This window comes from Pristiophorus japonicus, unplaced genomic scaffold (assembly GCF_044704955.1).
Source record: "Pristiophorus japonicus isolate sPriJap1 unplaced genomic scaffold, sPriJap1.hap1 HAP1_SCAFFOLD_1235, whole genome shotgun sequence".
Lineage (NCBI taxonomy): Eukaryota > Metazoa > Chordata > Chondrichthyes > Pristiophoridae > Pristiophorus > Pristiophorus japonicus.
In genome coordinates this window covers 66666-88675 of record NW_027250899.1, presented here as the reverse complement: position 1 = coordinate 88675, position 22010 = coordinate 66666, and the positions used below count along the sequence as shown (strand labels likewise).

The window sequence follows — 22010 nt, the reverse complement described above, 5'->3', positions numbered from 1 at the left end:
CAGTGCGACGTTGAGCTTCCAGTGGCCACCACCCAGACCTAAAACCCACAATCGATTGAAGCTGTCAATAGCGGACGCGCTACGGGCAGGTTGAAGAATGAAAGGCGCGATCTTATCGCAACGTGCAAGATAATGAGGGGGCTTGACCAGAGAGGATGAATGTAGAACTAGGGGGCATGGTCTCAGAATAAGGGGCCGCCCATTTAAAACTGAGATGAGGAGGAATTTCTTCTCTCGGAGGGTTGTAAATCTGTGGAATTCTCTGCCCCAGAGAGCTGTGGAGGGCTGGGTCATTGAATATATTTAAGGTGGAGATAGACAGATTTTTGAGCGATAAGGGAGTGAAGGGTTATGGGGAGCGGGCGGGCAAGTGGAGCTGAGTCCATGATCGGATCAGCCACGATCTCATTTGTGATATATTCACAGGGCACAGCACACACAGCTTCCGAACATGGCAGTCAGCTCTCTCGGAGGTCTCCGGAAATCTGCCTGGTTGTGTTTATTATTAACCCTGCACTTGCAGTACACAGTGCGTCCACATCCACGGAGTGTGGCGCTACCAACATTACGAGCTTACATGAGTGAATGGCGGAGCAGGCTCGAGGGGCCGAATGGCCGACTCCTGCTCCTATTCATGTTCTTGTGTTGTGTGTTCAGGCCGACGCTGACCTTTGACCTGCTGGGACCGAGGGTCAAATCCAGCCCCCAGACAAAGGGAGGGGAGTGGGGGTGGGGGGGGGGGGGGGGGGGGGAATGAAGATCTCTGGTCTCTGATTGGGTGGGGGGGGGGGTCAGTGGGTCAGACACTGAACTTTCACCCTCGGAGACAGGGGTGATCTACTGGATCCCCGTCACGCACTGACTTGCATTTCAAAGTCATTTCACAGCCAGGTGGGTTTTTACGACAATCCCCTAGTTTCATGGTCACCACGACATGTTGGGAGTGTAGTCGCTGTTGTAATGTGTGGGGAACGCAGGCAGCCAATTTGCGCACAGCAAGCTCCCACAAACAGCAGTGTGCTAAATGACCCAGATAATCTGTTTTTTTTTATGTCATGTCGATTGAGGGATAGATATTGGCCCCAGGACACCGGGGAGAACTCCCGTAGCTCTTCTTCCAAACAGTGGCCGCGGGATCTTTTACGTCCGCCCGAGAGAGCAGACGGGGCCTCGGTTTAAGGTCTCATCCGAAAGACGGCACCTCCGACAGTGCGGCGCTCCCTCAGCCCTGCACTGGGAGTGTCAGCCTAGGATTTACGTGCTCGAGTCCCCGGAGTGGGACTTCAACCCACAACCTTCGGACTCAGAGGCGAGGGCGTTGCCCACTGAGACACGGGTCGCTAATCTGTCGGCAGTAGTCACGGAGACGGGAAGAATGACTTCAGTAAGTAGTGGGATGAGGCTCGAGTGGCCGATGTCTGTGCAGTAAATTCCACGCAATCTAAATTGCCCCGCAGGGCATTATTGAGCAACCCTCAGTTCAACGTCATCTCTGTTCCTGACTTACGACAGACACACGGAACTACAACAACCCGTATTTATACAGCAACGTTAACGGAGTGAAACGTCCCAAAGCGCTCCACAGGAGTATTGTGTGACACAAACTTGACACCGAGCCGCATAAGTGGAAATTAGTGCAGGAAAGAGGTGGGTTTTAAGGAGCGTCTCGAAGGAGGAGAGAGCGAGGTAGAGAGGCGGGGAGGTTTAGGGAGGGAGTTCCAGAGCTTGGGGCCCAGGCAACAGAAGGCACGGCCACCGATGGTGGAGCGATTATAATCAGGGATGGTCAGGGGGGCAGAATTAGAGGGGCGCAGACATCTCGGGGGGGTTGTGGGGGCTGGAGGAGATTACAGAGAGAGGGAGGGGGCGAGGGCCATGGAGGGATTTGTAAACAAGGATGAGAATTTTGAAATCGAGGCGTTGTTTAACCAGGAGCCAATGTATGTCAGCGAGCACAGGGGGTGATGGGTGAGCGGGACTTGGTGCGAGTTAGGACACGGGTCAGCGAGCACAGGGGGTGATGGGTGAGCGGGACGTGGTGCGAGTTAGGACACGGGGTCAGCGAGCACAGGGGGTGATGGGTGAGCGGGACACGGTGCGAGTTAGGACACGAGGCAGTGAGCACAGGGGGTGATGGGTGAACGGGACTCGGTGCGAGTTAGGACACGGGTCAGCGAGCACAGGGGGTGATGGGTGAGCGGGACTTGGTGTGAGTTAGGACACGGGTCAGCAAGCACAGGGGGTGATGGGTGAGCGGGACTTGGTGCGAGTTAGGACACGAGGCAGTGAGCACAGGGGGTGATGGGTGAACGGGACTCGGTGCGAGTTAGGACACGGGTCAGCGAGCACAGGGGGTGATGGGTGAGCGGGACTTGGTGCGAGTTAGGACACGGGGCAGCGAGCACAGGGGGTGATGGGTGAGCGGGACTCGGTGCGAGTTAGGACATGGGGTCAGCGAGCACAGGGGGTGATGGGTGAGCGGGACTTGGTGCGAGTTAGGACACGGGGCAGTGAGCACAGGGGGTGATGGGTGAACGGGACTCGGTGCGAGTTAGGACATAGGGTCAGCGAGCACAGGGGGTGATGGGTGAGCGGGACTTGGTGCGAGTTAGGACACGGGGTCAGCGAGCACAGGGGGTGATGGGTGAGCGGGACTCGGTGCGAGTTAGGACACGGGGCAGTGAGCACAGGGGGTGATGGGTGAACGGGACTCGGTCCGAGTTAGGACACGGGCAAAGTTTCCAGTCACCGGGCGTGCGCGCACACGGAACCTACCTTCACCGCCCGATCCCAGGAACACGTAGCCAAATGTTTCCCGTCAGGACTCAGTGCACATCCCGTTATCCGATCACCGTGGGCATCGATCAGCATTAGTCTGTGGAAACAGAGACCGGGTGTTGGAGGCTATGACTGCGGAGACTACACCCAGGGCTTTACTCTGTATCTAACCCCCTGTACCTGCCCTGGGAGTGTTTGATGGGACAGTGTAGAGGGAGCTTTACTCTGTATCTAACCCCCTGTACCTGCCCTGGGAGTGTTTGATGGGACAGTGTAGAGGGAGCTTTACTCTGTATCTAACCCCGTGCTGTACCTGCCCTGGGAGTGTTTGATGGGACAGTGTAGAGGGAGCTTTACTCTGTATCTAACCCCGTGCTGTACCTGCCCTGGGAGTGTTTGATGGGACAGTGTAGAGGGAGCTTTCCTCTGTATCTAACCCCGTGCTGTACCTGTCCTGGGAGTGTTTGATGGGACAGTGTAGAGGGAGATTTACTCTGTATCTAACCCCCTGTACCGGCCCTGGGAGTGTTTGATGGGGACAGTGTAGAGGGAGCTTTACTCTGTATCTAACCCCCTGTACCTGCCCTGGGAGTGTTTGATGGGACAGTGTAGAGGGAGCTTTGCTCTGTATCTAACCCCCTGTACCTGCCCTGGGAGTGTTTGATGGGACAGTGTAGAGGGAGTTTTACTCTGTATCTAACCCCGTGCTGTACCTGCCCTGGGAGTGTTTGATGGGGACAGTGTAGAGGGAGTTTTACTCTGTATCTAACCCCGTGAAGTGGTGAAATACTCCAGATGGGCAGAGACTGTGGTATTTAAAGGCCACCTTTAACGTTGTGGAAATCCAGAGCTGACGCCCAGTAATTGTGGGGCAGGAGTTAGGGACGGAGTGTGGCTGGACGGCCTAGCAGATAGGCTTCTGTATGAGGGGCGGGTGGGAAGAAGGCTCGAGAGTCTAGTGCGTGCAGTACGGATTGAACCAACTGGGAAGAGAAGTGGGGGAGGGAATGCAAGAGGGGTTTGGAGAGTTTAATTACGAAGACAGGTTGCATAAACTCGGCTTGTATACCCTTGAGTTTCGAAGATTATGGGGTGAGCTAATCGAGATGTTGATGATTGAAGGATTCGATAGGGCAGGGAGTGAGAAATTATTTCCTCGGGAGATTGAGTCGAGAACAAGGGGAAAGCATCTTTAAAATTAGAGTCCGACCTTCAGGTGTGTGAAATCAGGCAACACTTTGTCCACACAAAGGGTAGAGGAAAAGAGGTTCTCCGGCCCGCCCCCGCTCCCCCAAAAGTGTTGTGGACGCTGAGGGTCAATTGGGGCTTTCGGGTCTTGAGAGAGTTTTTTTTTGGCGGGCAAGGGTTTCACGAGATATGGAGCGAAGGCAGGTAAATGACGATGAGACTGTGATCCAACTGAATGGCGGAGCAGGCTTGAGGGGGCTGAACGGGCCGGAGGGACTAGTTATGGCTGCAGTGCACCCATGAATGACTCCACGAGGCAATGTGTTGTGCTCAAACTGTGGTGACCTCGGTCCTTTATTGCTAACTCCCGAGTGAGGCACACGCGAGGGGGCTCCCCTTTTACACAGCCCCCGCCACACCCCCAGGGCAGGAAACCCCGGGTCTCCACCAGTTGCACCCTCCAGAGGTGCCGGCATGTAGAATATACCCAGGGTAAACCTTATTGGCAGTGCATCGGGTAAACAAGGCTCCATCTTGTGCAACTGCACAGTGACCACACAGAGAGTCTATCTATAGTCTGCGTATATAACAGGACTTTGTTGACAGAGCGGGGGGTGGGAGAGATGGCAGAGATCAGGGGGAAACGGGCAGTGGGGACAGGGGTTTGGGAGCAGAGGGAGGGGGGGGGTTAGAGATCGAGCAATAATCCCCACCCCCGCCCCCCCCACCTCCCACTTCCCGAACCGACTGGAGTGACTGGGAATGGGGCGGGTCCGGCTTTGCTGGTTGTTCTTTCCCCCGGTTTCTGCCCCCACCTCCGCCCCCATCCCCCCACACTCCTACCTGCAGCCGTCGACGAGGCTCCACGCCTCGATCTTGCCGTCGAAGGAGGTGGCGCAGAGCGCGCTCTCGCCCAGGAACACGCAGCCCGAGATCCCGTCGCCGTGGCTTGCCAGCGACCTCACTTCCTGCGTGGGCAGAGGCATCCATTGGCGCAAAAAAAAATAAATCAGCAGACCCATGTTCCTCTCTCTTTCCCCCCCCTCCCCCGCCTCCCCGCCTCAGCCCCCCACCCCCCCACCAAACCGATGGCTCAGCGGGAGAACGCCCCCAACCCCCATGCCCAACCCCCCCCCCCTACCCTGTGCCCCCAGCTTTTACCCCCATGCCCCCCCACCCCATCGCTGCAATGGCCGGGGGGTTGGGCCATTCGAGCAGAGTGATGCAAACCCTTTACGCCAGCCACTGGAAGGGAAGGGTTAAAATCCGGCTGCCCGGATCTCCGTCACACCGCCATTCAGTTCTCTTCATCACGGACTGCGCGGCACAGAAACCCAGGCCCTTTGGCCCAACAGGTCCATGCCAGCGTCTCATGCACCACACTCACGAGCCTCCGCCAACACTCTCTTTATCTCACCCCGTCAGCAGATTCTGCGACTCCCTTCTCCCTCCGGTGTTTGTCCGGCTTCCCCTGAAACGCGTCGGTGCTGTTCACATCGTCGCAAGGCCAGAGGCGGGGATGTTCACGGCGCCCCAGGCCATGCCCGCATGCAAGCAAGGAAGACCGGCATAAAATTCTGACTTGAGGGCAGATGTGGGGCGTGAACGTTACTTGCCACACAAGTGCCAGGCAATGACCATCTCCAACAAGCGAGAGTCTAATCACCGCCCCTTGACATTCAACAGCATTACCATCGCCCGAATCCCCCACCGTCAACATCCTGGGGGGTCACACCATTGACCCGAAACCTAACTGGACCAGCCACATAAATACTGTGGCTACAAGAGCGGGTCAGAGGCTGGGTATTCCGCGGCGAGTGTCTCACCTCCTGACTCCCCAAAGCCTTTCCACCGTCGACAAGTCAGGAGTGTGATGGAACACTCCCCACTTTGCCTGGATGAGTTGCAGCTCCAACGACACTCGAGAAGCTCGACACCATCCAGGACAAAGCAGGCCCGCTCGATCGACACGCTACCCACCACCTTCAACACTCACTCCCTCCACCACCGGCGCCCCCTGGCTGCAGTGTGCACCGTCTACAAGATGCACCGCGGCAACTCGCCAAGGCTTCTTCGGCAACACCTCCCAAACCCGCGACCTCTACCCCCTAGAAGGACCAGGGCAGCAGGCGCATGGGAACACCACCTCCTCCACGTTCCCCTCCCAGTCACACACCATCCCTCGACTTGGGAATATATCGGCCGTTCCTTCATCGTCGCTGGGTCACAATCCTGGAACTCCCTCCCTAACAGCACTGTGGGAGCACCTTCACCACACGGGACTGCAGCGGTTCAAGAAGGCGGCTCACCACCACCTTCTCCAGGGGCAATTAGGGACGGGCAATAATTGCCGGCCTTGGCCAGCGACGCCCACATCCCAGGAACCAATAAAAAAAAACTACGCCACAGTTTCACATTCTCATCACATTCCTGTGGAAAGAATTCTCCTGAACACTCGATTGGATCAATTATATGGATGGCCCCTAGTTTTGGTCACCCGACACAAGATGAAACATCTTCTCCATGTCTACCATATTGAACTTTTGCATAAAGTGTGGGGTCATGCACTTTGGCAGAAAAAAAAATCAAAAGAGCAAGTTATTATTCAAATGGAGAAAGATTGCAAAGTGCTGCAGTACAGCAGGACCTGGGGGTCCTTGTGCATGAAACACAAAAGGTTAGTCTGCAGGTACAGCAAGTGGTCAGGAAGGCCAATGGTATCTTGGCCTTTATTGCAAAGGGGATGGAGTATAAAAGCAGGGAAGTCCTGCTACAGTTATACAGGGTATTGGTGAGGCCACACCTGGAGTACTGCGTGCAGTTTTGGTTTCCATATTTACGAAAGGATATACTTGCTTTGGAGGCAGTTCAGAGAAGGTTCACTCAGTTGATTCCGGAGATGAGGGGGGTTGACTTATGAGGAAAGGTTGAGCAGGTTGGGCCTCTACTCATTGGAACTCAGAATGAGAGGTGATCTGATCAAAATGGATAAGATTATGAGGGGGCTTGACAAGGTGGATGCAGAGAGGATGTTTCCACTGATGGGGGAGACTAGAACTAGGGGGCATGGTCTTAGAATAAGGGGCCACCCATTTAAAACTGAGATGAGGAGGAATGTCTTCTCTCAGAGGGTTGTAAATCTGTGGAATTCTCTGCCCCAGAGAGCTGTGGAGGCTGGGTCATTGAATATATTTAAGACAGGGATAGACAGATTCTTAAACGATAAGGGAGTCGAGGTAATGGGGAGCGGGCAGGGAAGTGGACCCGAGTCCATGATTGAGTCCACGGCCAGATCAGTCATGATCTTGTTGAATGGCGGAGCAGGCTCGAGGGGCTAGATGGCCGACTCCTGTTCCTAATTCTTGTGTTCTTATTGAGGTCTTTAAGGTTATATAAGAAATAGGAGCAGGAGTCCTTAAGTAAGGTGACCAAAACTGCACGCAGTACTCCAGGTGCGGCCTCACCAATACCCTGTACAGTTGCAGCAGGACCTCCCTGCTTTTGTACTCCATCCCTCTCGCAATGAAGGCCAACGTTCCATTCTTCTTCCTGATTACCTGCTGCACCTGCAAACTAACCTTTTGGGATTCATGCACAAGGACCCCCAGGTCCCTCTGCACCTCAGCATGTTGTAATTTCTCCCGAGTCAAATAATATTCCCTTTTACAGTTTTTTTTCCCCCAAGGTGGATGACCTCACACTTTCCGACATTGTATTCCATCTGCCAAACCTTAGCCCATTCGCTTAACCTATCTAAATCTCTTTGCAGCCTCTCTGTGTCCTCTGCACAACCTGCTTTCCCACTAATCTTTGTGTCATCTGCAAATTTTGTTACACTACACTCTGTCCCCTCTTCCAGGTCATCTATGTATATTGTAAACAGTTGTGGTCCCAGCACCGATCCCTGTGGCACACCACTAACCACCGATTTCCAACCCGAAAAGGACCCATTTATCCCGACTCTCTGCTTTCTGTTCGCCAGTCAATTCTCGATCCATGCGAATACATTTCCTCTGACGCCGCGAACCTTTATCTTCTGCAGTAACCTTTTGTGTGGCACCTTATCGAATGCCTTTTGGAAATCTAAATACACCACATCCATCGGTACACCTCTATCCACCATGCTCGTTATATCCTCAAAGAATTCCAGTAAATTAGTTAAACATGATTTCCCCTTTCATGAATCCATGCTGCGTCTGCCTGATTGCACTATTCCTATCTAGATGTCCCGCTATTTCTTCCTCAATGATAGCTTCAAGCATTTTCCCCACTACAGATGTTAGTTCAACATCTTTATCAGGTCACTTTTTTAGCTTTGTTTTCTGTAGGAAGGAGGGCCGTTCTATCCAGGTGAGCTCGGTGTGTCTCCCAAGTTGTCAGGGGGGGAGGAGGAGGGGGTGGGATTTTGTCATGTATTAATGCTTGGGGGGGGTCACCTGACACCAGAGGGCGCCGCTGTTGGAGGTCATTGGGCTGCACGCATGTGACATGTGTGCTTGGTCACATGTACATAACGTGTCTTTGTCACGCTGGCATGCTTGGGCTGGAATAAAGACAGATCCGTTTGCGCCCGAGTGAGTTGACAGCAACCCAGACTCTTAAGTCATTACAGGATTGTCGACACTCACCTGTCCGCTGTCCAGGTCCAGGATGTGCAGGGTGCCCTCGCTGGTACCCACCACAGCCGTGCGCCCATTGGGCGAGATACTCACGCACAGTGGCTCAGTCGGTGTCACCATCACCTTGCTGAGGGAAAGGAAGTAACGAGGAAGGTCAGCCAGAAAAGGCAAGGCAGGATCCCGCGCATTCCTCCCCGGTAACACCGCCTCCGTAACATCTCCCGTCTCCGCCCCTGCCTCAGCTCATCCGCTGCAGAAGCCCTCATCCGTGCCTCCGTTACCTCCAGATTTGACGATCCCAGCGCACTCCTGGCCGGCCTCCCACATTCTACCCCACGTAAACAAGAGGTGATCCAAAACTCGGCTCTCCCGTGTCCGAACTCGCACCAAGTCCCGCTCACCCATCACCCCCTGTGCTCGCTGCCCCCGTGTCCTAACTCGCACCGAGTCCCGCTCACCAATCACCCCCTGTGCTCACTGCCAGGTGTCCTACTCACACCAAGTCCCGCTCACCCATCACCACCTGTGCTCGCTGCCCCCGTGTCCTAACTCGCACCGAGTCCCACTCACCCATCACCCCCTGTGCTCGCTGACACCGTGTCCTAACTCGCACCAAGTCCCGCTCACCCATCACCCCCTGTGCTCACTGCCCCGTGTCCTACTCACACCAAGTCCCGTTCACCCATCACCCCCTGTGCTCGCTGCCCCCGTGTCCTAACTCGCACCGAGTCCCGCTCACCCATCACCCCGTGCTCGCTGCCCCCGTGTCCTAACTCACACCCAGTCCCGCTCACCCATCACCCCCAGTGCTCGCTGCCCCGTGTCCTAACTCACACCCAGTCCCGCTCACCCATCACCCCCTGTGCTCGCTGCCCCCGTGTCCTAACTCGCACCGAGTCCCGCTCACCCATCACCCCCTGTGCTCGCTGCCCCGTGTCCTAACTCGCACCGAGTCCCGCTCACCCATCACCCCCTGTGCTCGCTGCCCCGTGTCCTAACTCGCACCGAGTCCCGCTCACCCATCACCCCGTGCTCGCTGCCCCGTGTCCTAACTCGCACCAAGTCCCGCTCACCCATAACCCCCTGTGCTCGCTGACACCGTGTCCTAACTCGCACCGAGTCCCGCTCACCCAGCACCCACTGTGCTCGCTGCCCCGTGTCCTAACTCGCACCGAGTCCCGCTCACCCATCACCCCCTGTGCTCGCTGACACCGTGTCCTAACTCGCACCGAGTCCCGCTCACCCATCACCCACTGTGCTCGCTGACCCCGTGTCCTAACTCGCACCGAGTCCCGCTCACCCATCACCCCCTGTCCGAACTCGTACCGAGTCCCGCTCACCCATCACCCCCTGTGGTCGCTGCCCCCGTGTCCTAACTCGCACCAATTCCCGCTCACCCATCACCCCCTGTGCTCACTGCCCCCGTGACCTAACTCGCACCGAGTCCCGCTCACCCATCACCCCCTGTCCGAACTCGCACCGAGTCCCGCTCACCCATCACCCCCTGTGCTTGTTGCCTCCGTGTCCTAACTCGCACCGAGTCCCGCTCACCCATCACCCCCTGTGCCCGTTGCCCCCGTGTCCTAACTCGCACCGTGTCCCACTCACCTATCACTCCCTGTGCTTACTGCCCCCGTGTCCTAACTCACACCCAGTCCCACTCACCCATCACCCCCTGTGCTCACTGCCCCGTGTCCTAACTTGCACCAAGTCCCGCTCACCCATCATCCCCTGTGCTCACTGACCTACATTGGCTCCCGGTTAAGCAACGCCTCGATTTCAGAATTCTCATCCTTGTTTACAAATCCCTCCATGGCCCTCGCCCCCTCCCTATCTCTGTAATCTCCTCCAACCCCCCCCGAGATGTCTGCGCTCCTCTAATTCTGCCCCCCTGACCATCCCTGATTATAATCGCTCCACCATCGCTGGCCGTGCCTTCTGTTGCCTGGGCCCCAAGCTCTGGAACTCCCTCTCTAAACCTCTCCACCTCTCCACCTCTCTCTCCTCCTTTAAGACATTCCTTAAAACCCACCTCTTTGACTGTGCTTTTGGTCACCTGACCTCATTTGTCCTTATGTGGCTCGGGGTCAGATTTTTATCTCATCCTACTCCTGTGAAACGCCTTGGGACATTTCACGAAGTTAAAGGCGCTATATGAATACAGGTTGTTGTTGTTATAATCCCCCCCCACCCCCCCCCCGCCAATTCCGCCCCCACCATTACCCTCCCCGCCCTGACATGTGTCATCCGTGGCTCAGTCAGTCTCACTCTCTCCGGGTCAGGAGGTCGAGGGTTCGAGACCCCTCTCCAGAGGCTCAAGCCTCATAATCCCGGGCCGACACTCCCAGTGCCCATACTGAGGGAGTGCCGCACTGTCAGAGGGGCAGTACTGAGGGAGCGCCGCACTGTCAGAGGGGCAGTACTGAGGGAGAGCCGCCCTGTCGGAGGGGCAGTACTGAGGGAGCGCCGCACTGTCGGAGGGGCAGTACTGAGGGAGCGCCGCACTGTCGGAGGGGCGGTACTGAGGGAGCGCCGCACTGTCGGAGGGGCAGTACTGAGGGAGTGCCGCACTGTCGGAGGGGCAGTACTGAGGGAGCGCCGCACTGTCGGAGGGGCAGTACTGAGGGAGTGCCGCACTGTCGGAGGGGCAGTACTGAGGGAGTGCCGCACTGTCGGAGGGGCAGTACTGAGGGAGCGCCGCACTGTCGGAGGGACGGTACTGAGGGAGCGCCGCACTGTCGGAGGGGCAGTATTGAGGGAGCGCCGCACTGTCGGAGGGGCAGTACTGAGGGAGCGCCGCACTGTCGGAGGGGCAGTACCGAGGGAGCGCCACACTGCCGGGGGTGCCGTCTTTCAGATGGGACGTTAAAACCAAGGACCCCGTCTCAGGTGGACATGAAAGATCCCACGGCCATAGAAACATAGAAAAAAAGTGCAGGAGCAGGCCATTCAGCCCTTCTAGCCTGCACCGCCATTCAATGAGTTCATGGCTGAACATGAAACTTCAGTACCCCCTTCCTGCTTTCTCGCCATACCCCTTGATCCCCCGAGGAGTAAGGACTTCTACTGGAAGAGGTGCAGGGGAGTTTTCCCCAGTGTCCTGCGGCCAACAGTTACCCCTCAATTTCCACAAACAGGCGATCTCGTCATTATCACAGTGCGGGATCTTGCTCAGCACAAATGTGTGCCGAATTTGCCCCGCCTGTGACAGAGACTGTAATTCCCGTATTGGGCTGTTCAGCCACCCGAGAACTCATTTTTGGAGTGGAAGCAAGTCTTCCTCGATTCCGAGGGACTGCCGGATATGATGACGGTGACCATCAAAACCTCACGGGTCTTGGAACACCTCAACTGAATCTCCCCTTAACGGTCGTCGCTCAAAAAACCACTCCCAACTTCCCGAATCTCGCCCACACAACTGGAGGCCCTTCTCCCTGGTAACATACTGCCCAGAAATGGACGCAGTATTCCACCAGAGGCTCAACAATCGCTCCCCTCAGTCGCCACTCTCTGAGGCCCAAACCTTTTACACCCCCCCACCCCCCCGAAGGCAGAAACAGGGAAAAACAGAGAGAGAGAGTCACTTACCCTTCAGTTCCGCCGGGCGCCTGCGGCTTGTTGGTCCACGCGACGAGGCGGAAAGCGTCCGGCCCCTTCTCCGGCGGGAGGGGGCGCGCCCCGCCCTTACCCAGCAGCCCCCGGGCCTGCCGGCAGACAGGCGAGGAGTCGGCCTGGTTGAGGGCCTGCTGCCAGAAGAGCGAGGGATGCTGGGAAAGAACGGGCAGGTTGGCGCCGATGAAGTCTCGGTACGGGCCCATCTCCGGGAGGGCTCTGCCACTCTCGCCCGCTCCCGAGGCCGCAGCATCTGGAGGGCAGAAAGGGTTTGTGCACAAAAAGGCTGACGGAGGGTTCGGAGGAGGACAGAAGAAATAGGAGCAGGAGTCGGCCATTCGGCCCCTCGAGCCTGCTCCGCCATTTAATACGACCGTGGCTGATCCAATCATGGACTCAGCTCCACTTCCCCGCCCGCTCCCCATAATCCTTCACTCCCTTATCGGTTAAGAAACTGTCTATCTCTGTCAACCCTTCACTCCCTTATCGCTCAAAAACCTGTCTATCTCTGTCAACCCTTCACTCCCTTATCGCTCAAAAACCTGTCTATCCCTGTCAACCCTTCACTCCCTTATCGCTCAAAAACCTGTCTATCCCTGTCAACCCTTCACTCCCTTATCGCTCAAAAACCTGTCTATCCCTGTCTTAAATATATTCAATGACCCAGCCCCCACAGCTCTCTGGGGCAGAGAATTCCACAGATTTACAACCCTCTGAGAGAAGAAATTCCTCCTCATCTCAGTTTTAAATGGGCGGCCCCTTATTCTAAGACCATGCCCCTCTAGTTCTAGTCTTCCCCCATCAGTGGGAACATCCTCTCTGCATCCACCTTGTCGAGCCCCCTCATAATCTGATACGTTTCGATAAGATCACCTCTCATTCTTCTGAATTCCAATGAGTAGAGGCCCAACCTGCTCAACCTTTCCTCATAAGTCAACCCCCTCATCCCCGGAATCAACCGAATGAACCTTCTCTGAACTGCCTCCAAAGCAAGTATAGCCTTTCGTAAATATGGAAACCAAAACTGCACGCAGTACTCCAGGTGTGGCCTCACCAATACCCTGTACAGTTGTAGCAGGACTTCTCTGCTTTTATACTCTATCCCCCTTTGCAATAAAGGCCAACATTTCATTGGCCTTCCTGATCACTTGCTGTACCTGAATACTAACTTTGTGTGTTTCATGCACAAGGACCCCCAGGTCCCTCTGTACTGCAGCATTTTGCAATCTTTCTCCATTTAAATAATAACTGGCTCCGTCCCAGTTCATAACACAAGAATTAGGAGCAGGAGTCGGCCATTCGGCCCCTCGAGCCTGTTCCGCCATTCAATGAGATCACGGCTGATCTTAGACCCCACTTTCCCGCCCGATCTCCACATCCCTCCATTCCCTAAATGTCCCAAAAGATCGCGATCTTGGTCTCGGATACACTCAACGACTGAGCCTCCATAGCCCTCTGGGGGTAGAGAATTCCATCTCTTTGAGTGAAGTAGTCTAGAACCAGGGGTCACACAGTCTCAGGATAAGGGGTCGGCCATTTAGGACAGAGGAGATGAGGAGAAACTTCTTCACTCGGAGGGGAGGTGAATCTTTGGAATTCTCTGCCCCAGAGGGCTGTGGAGGCTCCGTCTTTTGAGTATATTCAAGGCCGAGATGGACAGATGTTTGGAGTCGAGGGAAATCGAGGGATATCGAGGGATATGGGGATCGGGCGGGAAAGTGGAGTTGAGGTCAAAGATCAGCCATGATCGTATTAAATGGCGGAGCAGGCTCGAGGGGCCGAATGGCCTACTCCTGCTCCTAATTCTTATCATCTTAGTCGCCCCCCCCTTTCCTGCGTTCTCCAGCCAGGGGACACAGCCTCTCAGCATCTACACGGTCAAGCTCATGTCAGAATTTTATGTGTTTCAGAAATTGCCTCTCATTCTTCTAAATTTTAAAGAATATGGGCCTAGCCTACTCAAAGTTCAGCGGGCCCTGGGTGGTTTTATTGGAGATTTGGGCCGTGGTGGGAGGAATGGGTGGCAGAAGTGAGGGGGGGCAGGGGGGGACTTGATTCAGGTTCACAGTCCAGCCAGGGGTCAGGGGTCAGGGGTAGGGACCTGAGGAGAGGGAGGTCCGTCAGACTGGGAGGCAAACGTTTCCTGTTCTCTGAAGCAAGGCAGATGACAAGAGGCGTGATCTGGGGAGGTGGGTTTAGGGGGGGACTGAGGGTACAGCGTGTGTGGGTGGGGGGTTCGGGGGTTTAGGGGATACTCAGGGTACAGCGTGTGGGTTTGGGGGTACTCGCTGTACAGGGTGTGTGGGGGGGGGTGTTAAGAGGATACTCAGGGTACAGGGTTTGAGGGGGGTTTTGGGGGTGCTCACAAGTACAGGGTGTGAGGGGGGTTTGGGGGTACTCACGGTACAGAGTGTGGGGGGGGTTGGGGGTACTCACGGTACAGGGTGTGAGGGGGGTTTGGGGGTACTCACGGTACAGGGTGTGAGGGGGGTTTGGGGGTACACGGTACAGGGTGTGAGGGGAGTTTGGGGGTACTCACGGTACAGGGTGTGGTTGGGGGTACTTACGGTACAGGGTGTGGGAGGGGGTTTGGGGGTACTCACGGTACAGGGTGTGAGGGGGGTTTGGGGGTACTCACGGTACAGGGTGTGAGGGGGGTTTGGGGTTTGAGGGTTTAGAGGTTTAGCGAGTACTCGCGGTACAGGGTGTGAGGGGGGTTTGGGGGTACTCACGGTACAGGGTGTGAGGGGGGTTTGGGGTTTAGGGGGGTTTAGAGGTTTAGCGAGTACTCGCGGTACAGGGTGTGAGGGGGGGTTTGGGGGTACTCGCGGTACAGGGTGTGAGGGGGGTTTGGGGGTACTCACGGTACAGGGTGTGAGGGGGGTTTGGGGGTACTCACGGTACAGGGTGTGAGGGGGGGTTTGGGGTTTAGGGGGGTTTGGAGGTTTTGCGGGTACTCACGGTATAAGCTGAAGGTCGATGCGAGCTGTGGGAGGATTCCCAGTCTGACGTGCAGTGCGAGGAATCGCAGGTTGGTGAGGAGTGAGGCAAGGCGAGGCAGTTCCCCACAGCGGGTCTGGGGGAGAGAGAGAGAGAGAGAGAGAGAGAGAGAGAGAGAGAGAGAGAGAGAGAGAGACAGAGAGAGAGAGAGAGAGAGAGAGAGGGAGAGGGAGAGGGAGAGAGAGAGACAGAGAGAGAGAGACAGAGAGAGAGAGACAGAGAGAGAGAGAGAGAGAGAGAGAGAGAGGGAGAGGGAGAGGGAGAGAGAGAGAGAGAGAGAGAGAGGGAGAGGGAGAGGGAGAGAGAGAGAGAGAGAGGGAGAGGGAGAGGGAGAGGGAGAGGGAGAGGGAGAGAGAGAGAGGGAGAGGGAGAGGGAGAGAGAGAGAGAGAGAGAGAGAATCAGTCCGGGACCAAGGACCACAACAACATTAGCAGCTCCCCATGAACTGTCCCAGTCTCACACACCGGGGCGGCTTTAAGCCATACATCCCCAATCTCACACACAGGGGTCTCTCACACCGCCCCCCCCCTCCCCCGGGGTCTCGCCCACGCACACTATCACCACAGGACACGCCACAGTCTTGTCCTGTAAACTCTCAATATCGCACGAACACTAGTCCCTCGTGTGTACTCTCACGATCACAAACACTGTTAGCTCCTCATGTACATGCTCATGCACTGCACACACATGCTGCCCTGTGTACTCACCATTACACACACACGCAAGTGTCTCACATGCACCATTACACACACACCCCCCATACTCCCTCCTCTCACTATTACACACACTGACGATTCCTGTACCCTCTCCCTCTCTCACTATTACACACACTGCCCCTTCCTGTACCCTCTCCCCCTCTCACTATTACACACACACTGCCCCTTCCTGTACCTCTCCCTCTCTCACTATTACACACACCCCCCAACCCTCTCCCTCTCTCACTATTACACACACACACCCCCCAACCCTCTCCCTCTCTCACTATTACACACACACACACCCCAACCCTCTCCCTCTCTCACTATTACACACACACACCCCCCAACCCTCTCCCTCTCTCACTATTACACACACACACCCCCAACCCTCTCCCTCTCTCACTATTACACACACACACCCCCCAACCCTCTCCCTCTCTCACTATTACACACACACACCCCCAACCCTCTCCCTCTCTCACTATTACACACACACACCCCAACCCTCTCCCTCTCTCACTATTACACACACACACCCCCCAACCCTCTCCCTCTCTCACTATTACACACACACACACCCCAACCCTCTCCCTCTCTCACTATTACACACACACACACCCCCAACCCTCTCCCTCTCTCACTATTACACACACACACCCCCAACCCTCTCCCTCTCTCACTATTACACACACACCCCCAACCCTCTCCCTCTCTCACTATTACACACACACACCCCCAACCCTCTCCCTCTCTCACTATTACACACACACACCCCCAACCCTCTCCCTCTCTCACTATTACACACACACACCCCCAACCCTCTCCCTCTCTCACTATTACACACACACACCCCCAACCCTCTCCCTCTCTCACTATTACACACACACCCCCCAACCCTCTCCCTCTCTCACTATTACACACACACCCCCCCAACCCTCTCCCTCTCTCACTATTACACACACACCCCCAACCCTCTCCCTCTCTCACTATTACACACACACACCCCCCAACCCTCTCCCTCTCTCACTATTACACACACTGCCCCCTCCTGTACTCTCCCACGATCGCACACTCTAACACCACCCAGAGGTGGGACTGAGCGAGGGTACATACCAGATGTTCAGGGAGGTCAGCGAGTGCCTCAGGGTCACAGTCCGTGAATGTCCCGTCCCCCATGGGGTCCGTCAGCCTCCATAGGTGAGCTGTTGGCGACAAGGACAAGATGAGAGGGCGGGATTGAGGGATACGGGGAGAGGGCGGGATTGAGGGATACGGGGAGAGGGCGGGATTGAGGGATACGGGGAGAGAGAGTGGGATTGAGGGATACGGGGAGAGGGCGGGATCGAGGGATACGGGGAGAGGGCGGGGATTGAGGGATCCAGGGAGAGGGCGGGATTGAGGGATACGGGGAGAGAGGGTGGGATTGAGGGATACGGGGAGAGGGCGGGGATTGAGGGATCCGGGGAGAGGGCGGGATTGAGGGATACGGAGAGAGGGGGCGGGGATCGAGGGATACGGGGAGAGGGCGGGGATTGAGGGATACGGGGAGAGGGCGGGGATTGAGGGATACGGGGAGAGAGGGCGGGATTGAGGGATACGGGGAGAGGGCGGGGATTGAGGGATACGGGGAGAGGGGGTGGGATTGAGGGATATGGGGAGAGGGTGGGATTGAGGGATACGGGGAGAGGGTGGGATTGAGGGATACGGGGAGAGGGCGGGATTGAGGGATACGGGGAGAGGGCGGGATTGAGGGATACGGGGAGAGGGCGGGGATTGAGGGATACGGGGAGAGGGCGGGGATTGAGGGATACGGGGAGAGAGGGCGGGATTGAGGGATACGGGGAGAGAGGGCGGGGATTGAGGGATATGGGGAGAGGGCGGGATTGAGGGATACGGGGAGAGGGCGGGGATTGAGGGATACGGGGAGAGAGGGCGGGATTGAGGGATACGGGGAGAGAGGGCGGGGATTGAGGGATACGGGGAGAGGGCGGGGATTGAGGGATACGGGGAGAGGGCGGGATCGAGGGATACGGGGATTGAGGGATACGGGGAGCGGGCGGGGATTGAGGGATACGGGGAGAGGGCGGGGATTGAGGGATCCGGGGAGAGGGCGGGATCGAGGGATACGGGGAGAGGGCGGGGATTGAGGGATCCGGGGAGAGGGCGGGATCGAGGGAGAGGGCGGGGATTGAGGGATACGGGGAGAGGGCGGGGATTGAGGGATACGGGGATTGAGGGATACGGGGAGAGGGCGGGGATTGAGGGATCCGGGGAGAGGGTGGGATCGAGGGAGAGGGCGGGGATTGAGGGATACGGGGAGAGGGCGGGGATTGAGGGATACGGGGATTGAGGGATACGGGGATTGAGGGATACGGGGAGAGGGCGGGGAGAGAGGGATACGGGGAGAGAGGGATACGGGGAGAGAGGGATACGGGGAGAGAGGGTGGGATTGAGGGACACGGGGAGAGGGTGGGATTGAGGGATACGGGGAGAGGGCGGGTAGGTCGGGTCGAGATACAGATACAGATCAGCAACGATCTAAAGGAAAGTTGGGATGGGGCTTGTGGGGCCGAATGGCCTCCTCCTGTTCCTGTGGACAACAGAGGGACAGAGCGGGAGACAGGGGCGGGCGATAAAAACCATCGACAACGTGGAACGACTATGGTTCCCGTGCGGTGCCTAGACGGTGAGACGGTGGCAGGGGCTTGGGGCGGGGTGGGGGGGGGCGATGTGTCGTGTTCCAATCGCACCGCCACACAAGGTGTGAACACCAGTGCACTTTCCACCTGGGCTCACCGGACAGTGACAAGGAGCAGGAACCTTGGCCGAGTTAGCCCACCTTGGACAAGAGGACACTGAGGCCAACTGTGCTGCCCCCCCCGGCACCACCCATTCCAGGCGGGGGGGGGTGAGTCGTCTCACAGCCAAGTGTCAGCTGAAGGTTAGTGGATAATACCCTCGCCTCAGAAGGGTTTATGGGTTTCATGAAGTGGGGCTGTCGAGCTCGGCCATAATTCCAGGGTTAAGAACGGGTCTCGGAACTGCAAAGAGCGGATAGGCCTTTTGTACCGGGGTCAGCTTTCTAAGTTGCTGAACGGGCAGAAGAGATAACGCCAAAAATAGCACGTCGGAATGATTAAACTGTTACGAGCGGTGTAACTCGAGGACAATTACAAACTGTTGAACCGCAGGAGGCCCAGAGAGGCAGTTAAACAGGGCCAGGGGTCAGAGGTAACACGCTGGAGAAACTCCATCCGGTATGAGACATAGGCCAATGATTGTGTGACGGGAAAGGGAATTAATCAATCGGCAACTGTGCACGCGGGCTTTGGGCCAATTAAACGGCGTAGGTGGGTGGGGGAACCATGCACGAGGCTGACATGCATCATTAAATGTACAAAGGTTGCTTGGAACTTTGCATCAGCGGAGAAGCCTGGCTACAGGCAGAGAGCAGGCGGTCTCTCCCCACCGGTGCGAGTAAAGACTGCTTGAATCGTCGAACACACAGCTGGTGTTGAAAGTTTATTTTAAATACGCCACTGCAGTTCATGCCCCGACTCCAGGGACTCGAGCACATCAATCCAGGCCGACTCTCCCAGGGCAGTGCTGAGGGAGGTGCCGCACTGTCGGATGGGACGTTAAAACCGGGGAGACGTCTGCTGTCCTCGGGTGGACGTAAAATATCCCACGGCCACGACTGGAAGAGCAGGGGGAGTTCTCCTACCGGTGTCCTGGGGCCAATATTTATCCCCTCAATCAACATAACACAAAACAGATTCTCTGGGTCATTATCACATTGCTGTGGGAGCTTGCTGTGCGCAAATTGGCTGCCGTGTTTCCCACATTACAACAGTGACTACACTCCAAAAGTACTTCGTTGGCTGTAAAGCGCTTTGAGACGTCTGGAGGTCATACAAGGCGCTATATAATTGCAAGTCTTTCCTTGTCGTTACCAAGAAAAATAAAGACTTGCATTTATATAGCGCCTTTTCACAACCACCGGACGTCTCAAAGGTGCTTTACAGCCAATAAAGTACTTTCGGAGTGCAGTCACTGTTGTAATGTGGGAAACGCCAATTTGCGCACAGCAAGCTCCCACACACAGCGATGTGATAATGACCCAGATCATCTGTTTTTTGTTCTGTTGATTGAGGGATAAATATTGGCCCCAGGGCTCCGGGGATAATTCCCCCCTGCTCTTCTTCCAAATAGTGCCCTGGGATCTTTTACGTGGATATCCAGAAAGGCATTCGATAAGATGCCACGTAAAAACATTACTGCACAAGATAAAAGATCACGTGGTTGGGGGTAAAATATTAGCTAGCCATGCTGGCTAACAGAAAACAGAGACTCGGGGATAAATGGGTCATTTTCCAGCTGGCAATCAGTAACTGGCGGGGTGCCGCAGGGGTCAGTGCTGGGGCCCCAGCTATTTACAATCTATATTAATGACTTGGACGAAGGGACCCAGTGTAATGTGGCCAAGTTTGCTGACGATACAAAGATGGGATGGGAAAGCAAGTTGCGAATAGGACACAAAGAATCTGCAAAGGGATCTAGGCAGGCTCAGTGAGTGGGCAAAAATTTGGCTGAATAAGGATAATGTGGGAAAATGTGAGGTTATCCACTTTGGAAGGAAAAATAAAAAAGCAAATTATTTAAATGGAGAGAGATTAGAAAGTGCCGCGGTACAGAGGGACCTGGGGGGTCCTTGTGCATGAAGCACAAAAAGTTAGTATGCAGATACAGCAAGTGATCAGGAAGGCCAATGGCCTTTATTACAAGGGGGGATGGAGTATAAAAGCAGAGAAGTCCTGCTACAACTGTACAGGGTATTGGTGAGGCCACACCTGGAGTACTGCGTGCAGTTTTGGTATCCGTGTTTAAGGAGGGATATACTTGCATTGGAGGCTGTTCAGAGAAGGTTCACTCGGTTGATTCCGGAGATGAGGGGGTTGACTTATGAGGAAAGGTTGAGGAGGTTGGGCCTCTACTCAGTGGAGTTCAGAAGAATGAGAGGTGATCTTATCGAAACGTATAAGATACTGAGGGGGCTCGACAAGGTGGATGCAGAGAGGATGTTTCCCCTCGTGGGGGAATCTGGAACTAGGGAGCTTAGTTTCAGAATAAACCCATTTAAAACTGAGATGAGGAGGAATTCCTTCTCTCAGAGGGTTGTAAATCTGTGGAACTCTCTGCCCCAGAGAGCTGTGGAGGCTGGGTCATTGAATATATTTAAGGTGGAGATAGACAGATTTTTGAGTGATAAGGGAGTGAAGGGTTATGGGGAGCGGGCGGGGAAGTGGAGCTGAGTCCATGATCGGATTAGCCATTGAATGGCGGAGCAGGCTCGAGGGGCCGAATGGCCGACTCCTGCCCCTGTTTCTTATGTACGTCCACCTGAGAGAGCAGACGGGGGGGGGGCCCTCGGTTTGACGTCTCACCTGAAAGACGGCCCCTCCGACAGCGCGTCGCTCCCTCAGCCCTGCACTGGGAGTGTCAGCCCGGATTCACGCGCTCAAGTCCCTGGAGTGGGACTGGAACCCACGACCTTCTGACTCCGAGGCGATGGGGTGCCACAGCGCGCACACACACACACACACACACACACACACACACACACACAGCGCCAGGACCTCGGAGACCGGCGCCAAGCTCACCTGCCAGGCAGAGATGAACCTGCTTCTCTTGGCTGCTGTCCCTCAGGTAGTGGAGCTGCACAGCTTCCCGCAACTGGGCGTTGGACAGGCAGAGGCGAGAGCTGGGCTTCTCCGCAGGGGCCCAGAGCCCCAGAATACTGTCGAGAGACAGAGACACCGTCAACATCCTGGGGGGTCACCACTGACCAGAAGCTTAACCGGACCAGCCACATAAATACTGTGGCCACAGGAGCAGGTCAGAGGCTGGGGATTCTGCGAGTGTCTCACCTCCTGACTCCCCAAAGCCTTCCCACCATCGACAAGACACAAGTCAGGAGTGTGATGGAACACTCCCCACTTTGCCTGGATGAGTTGCAGCTCCCACAACACTCGAGAAGCTCGACACCATCCAGGACACAGCAGCCCCGCTCGATCGACACGCTACCCACCACCTTCAACACTCACTCCCTCCACC

The 22010-nt window shown here is 56.0% G+C and overlaps 1 protein-coding gene across 1 annotated transcript in view; it reads right to left on the bottom strand.

Annotated features, from left to right (window-relative positions):
* Nucleotides 1–6: 6 nt before the first annotated feature.
* LOC139242139 (telomerase protein component 1-like) overlaps nucleotides 7–22010 on the bottom strand; it is a gene marked incomplete at both ends in the record, with an annotated part of 87124 nt that continues 65120 nt past the window's right edge. Inside the window, 8 exons of the mRNA XM_070870253.1 lie at nucleotides 7–38; nucleotides 2776–2875; nucleotides 4810–4934; nucleotides 8595–8712; nucleotides 12174–12450; nucleotides 15159–15273; nucleotides 17010–17098; nucleotides 21557–21693. Of these exons, the coding sequence (XP_070726354.1) occupies nucleotides 7–38; nucleotides 2776–2875; nucleotides 4810–4934; nucleotides 8595–8712; nucleotides 12174–12450; nucleotides 15159–15273; nucleotides 17010–17098; nucleotides 21557–21693 (993 nt within the window). The remainder of the gene's footprint in view (nucleotides 39–2775; nucleotides 2876–4809; nucleotides 4935–8594; nucleotides 8713–12173; nucleotides 12451–15158; nucleotides 15274–17009; nucleotides 17099–21556; nucleotides 21694–22010) is intronic.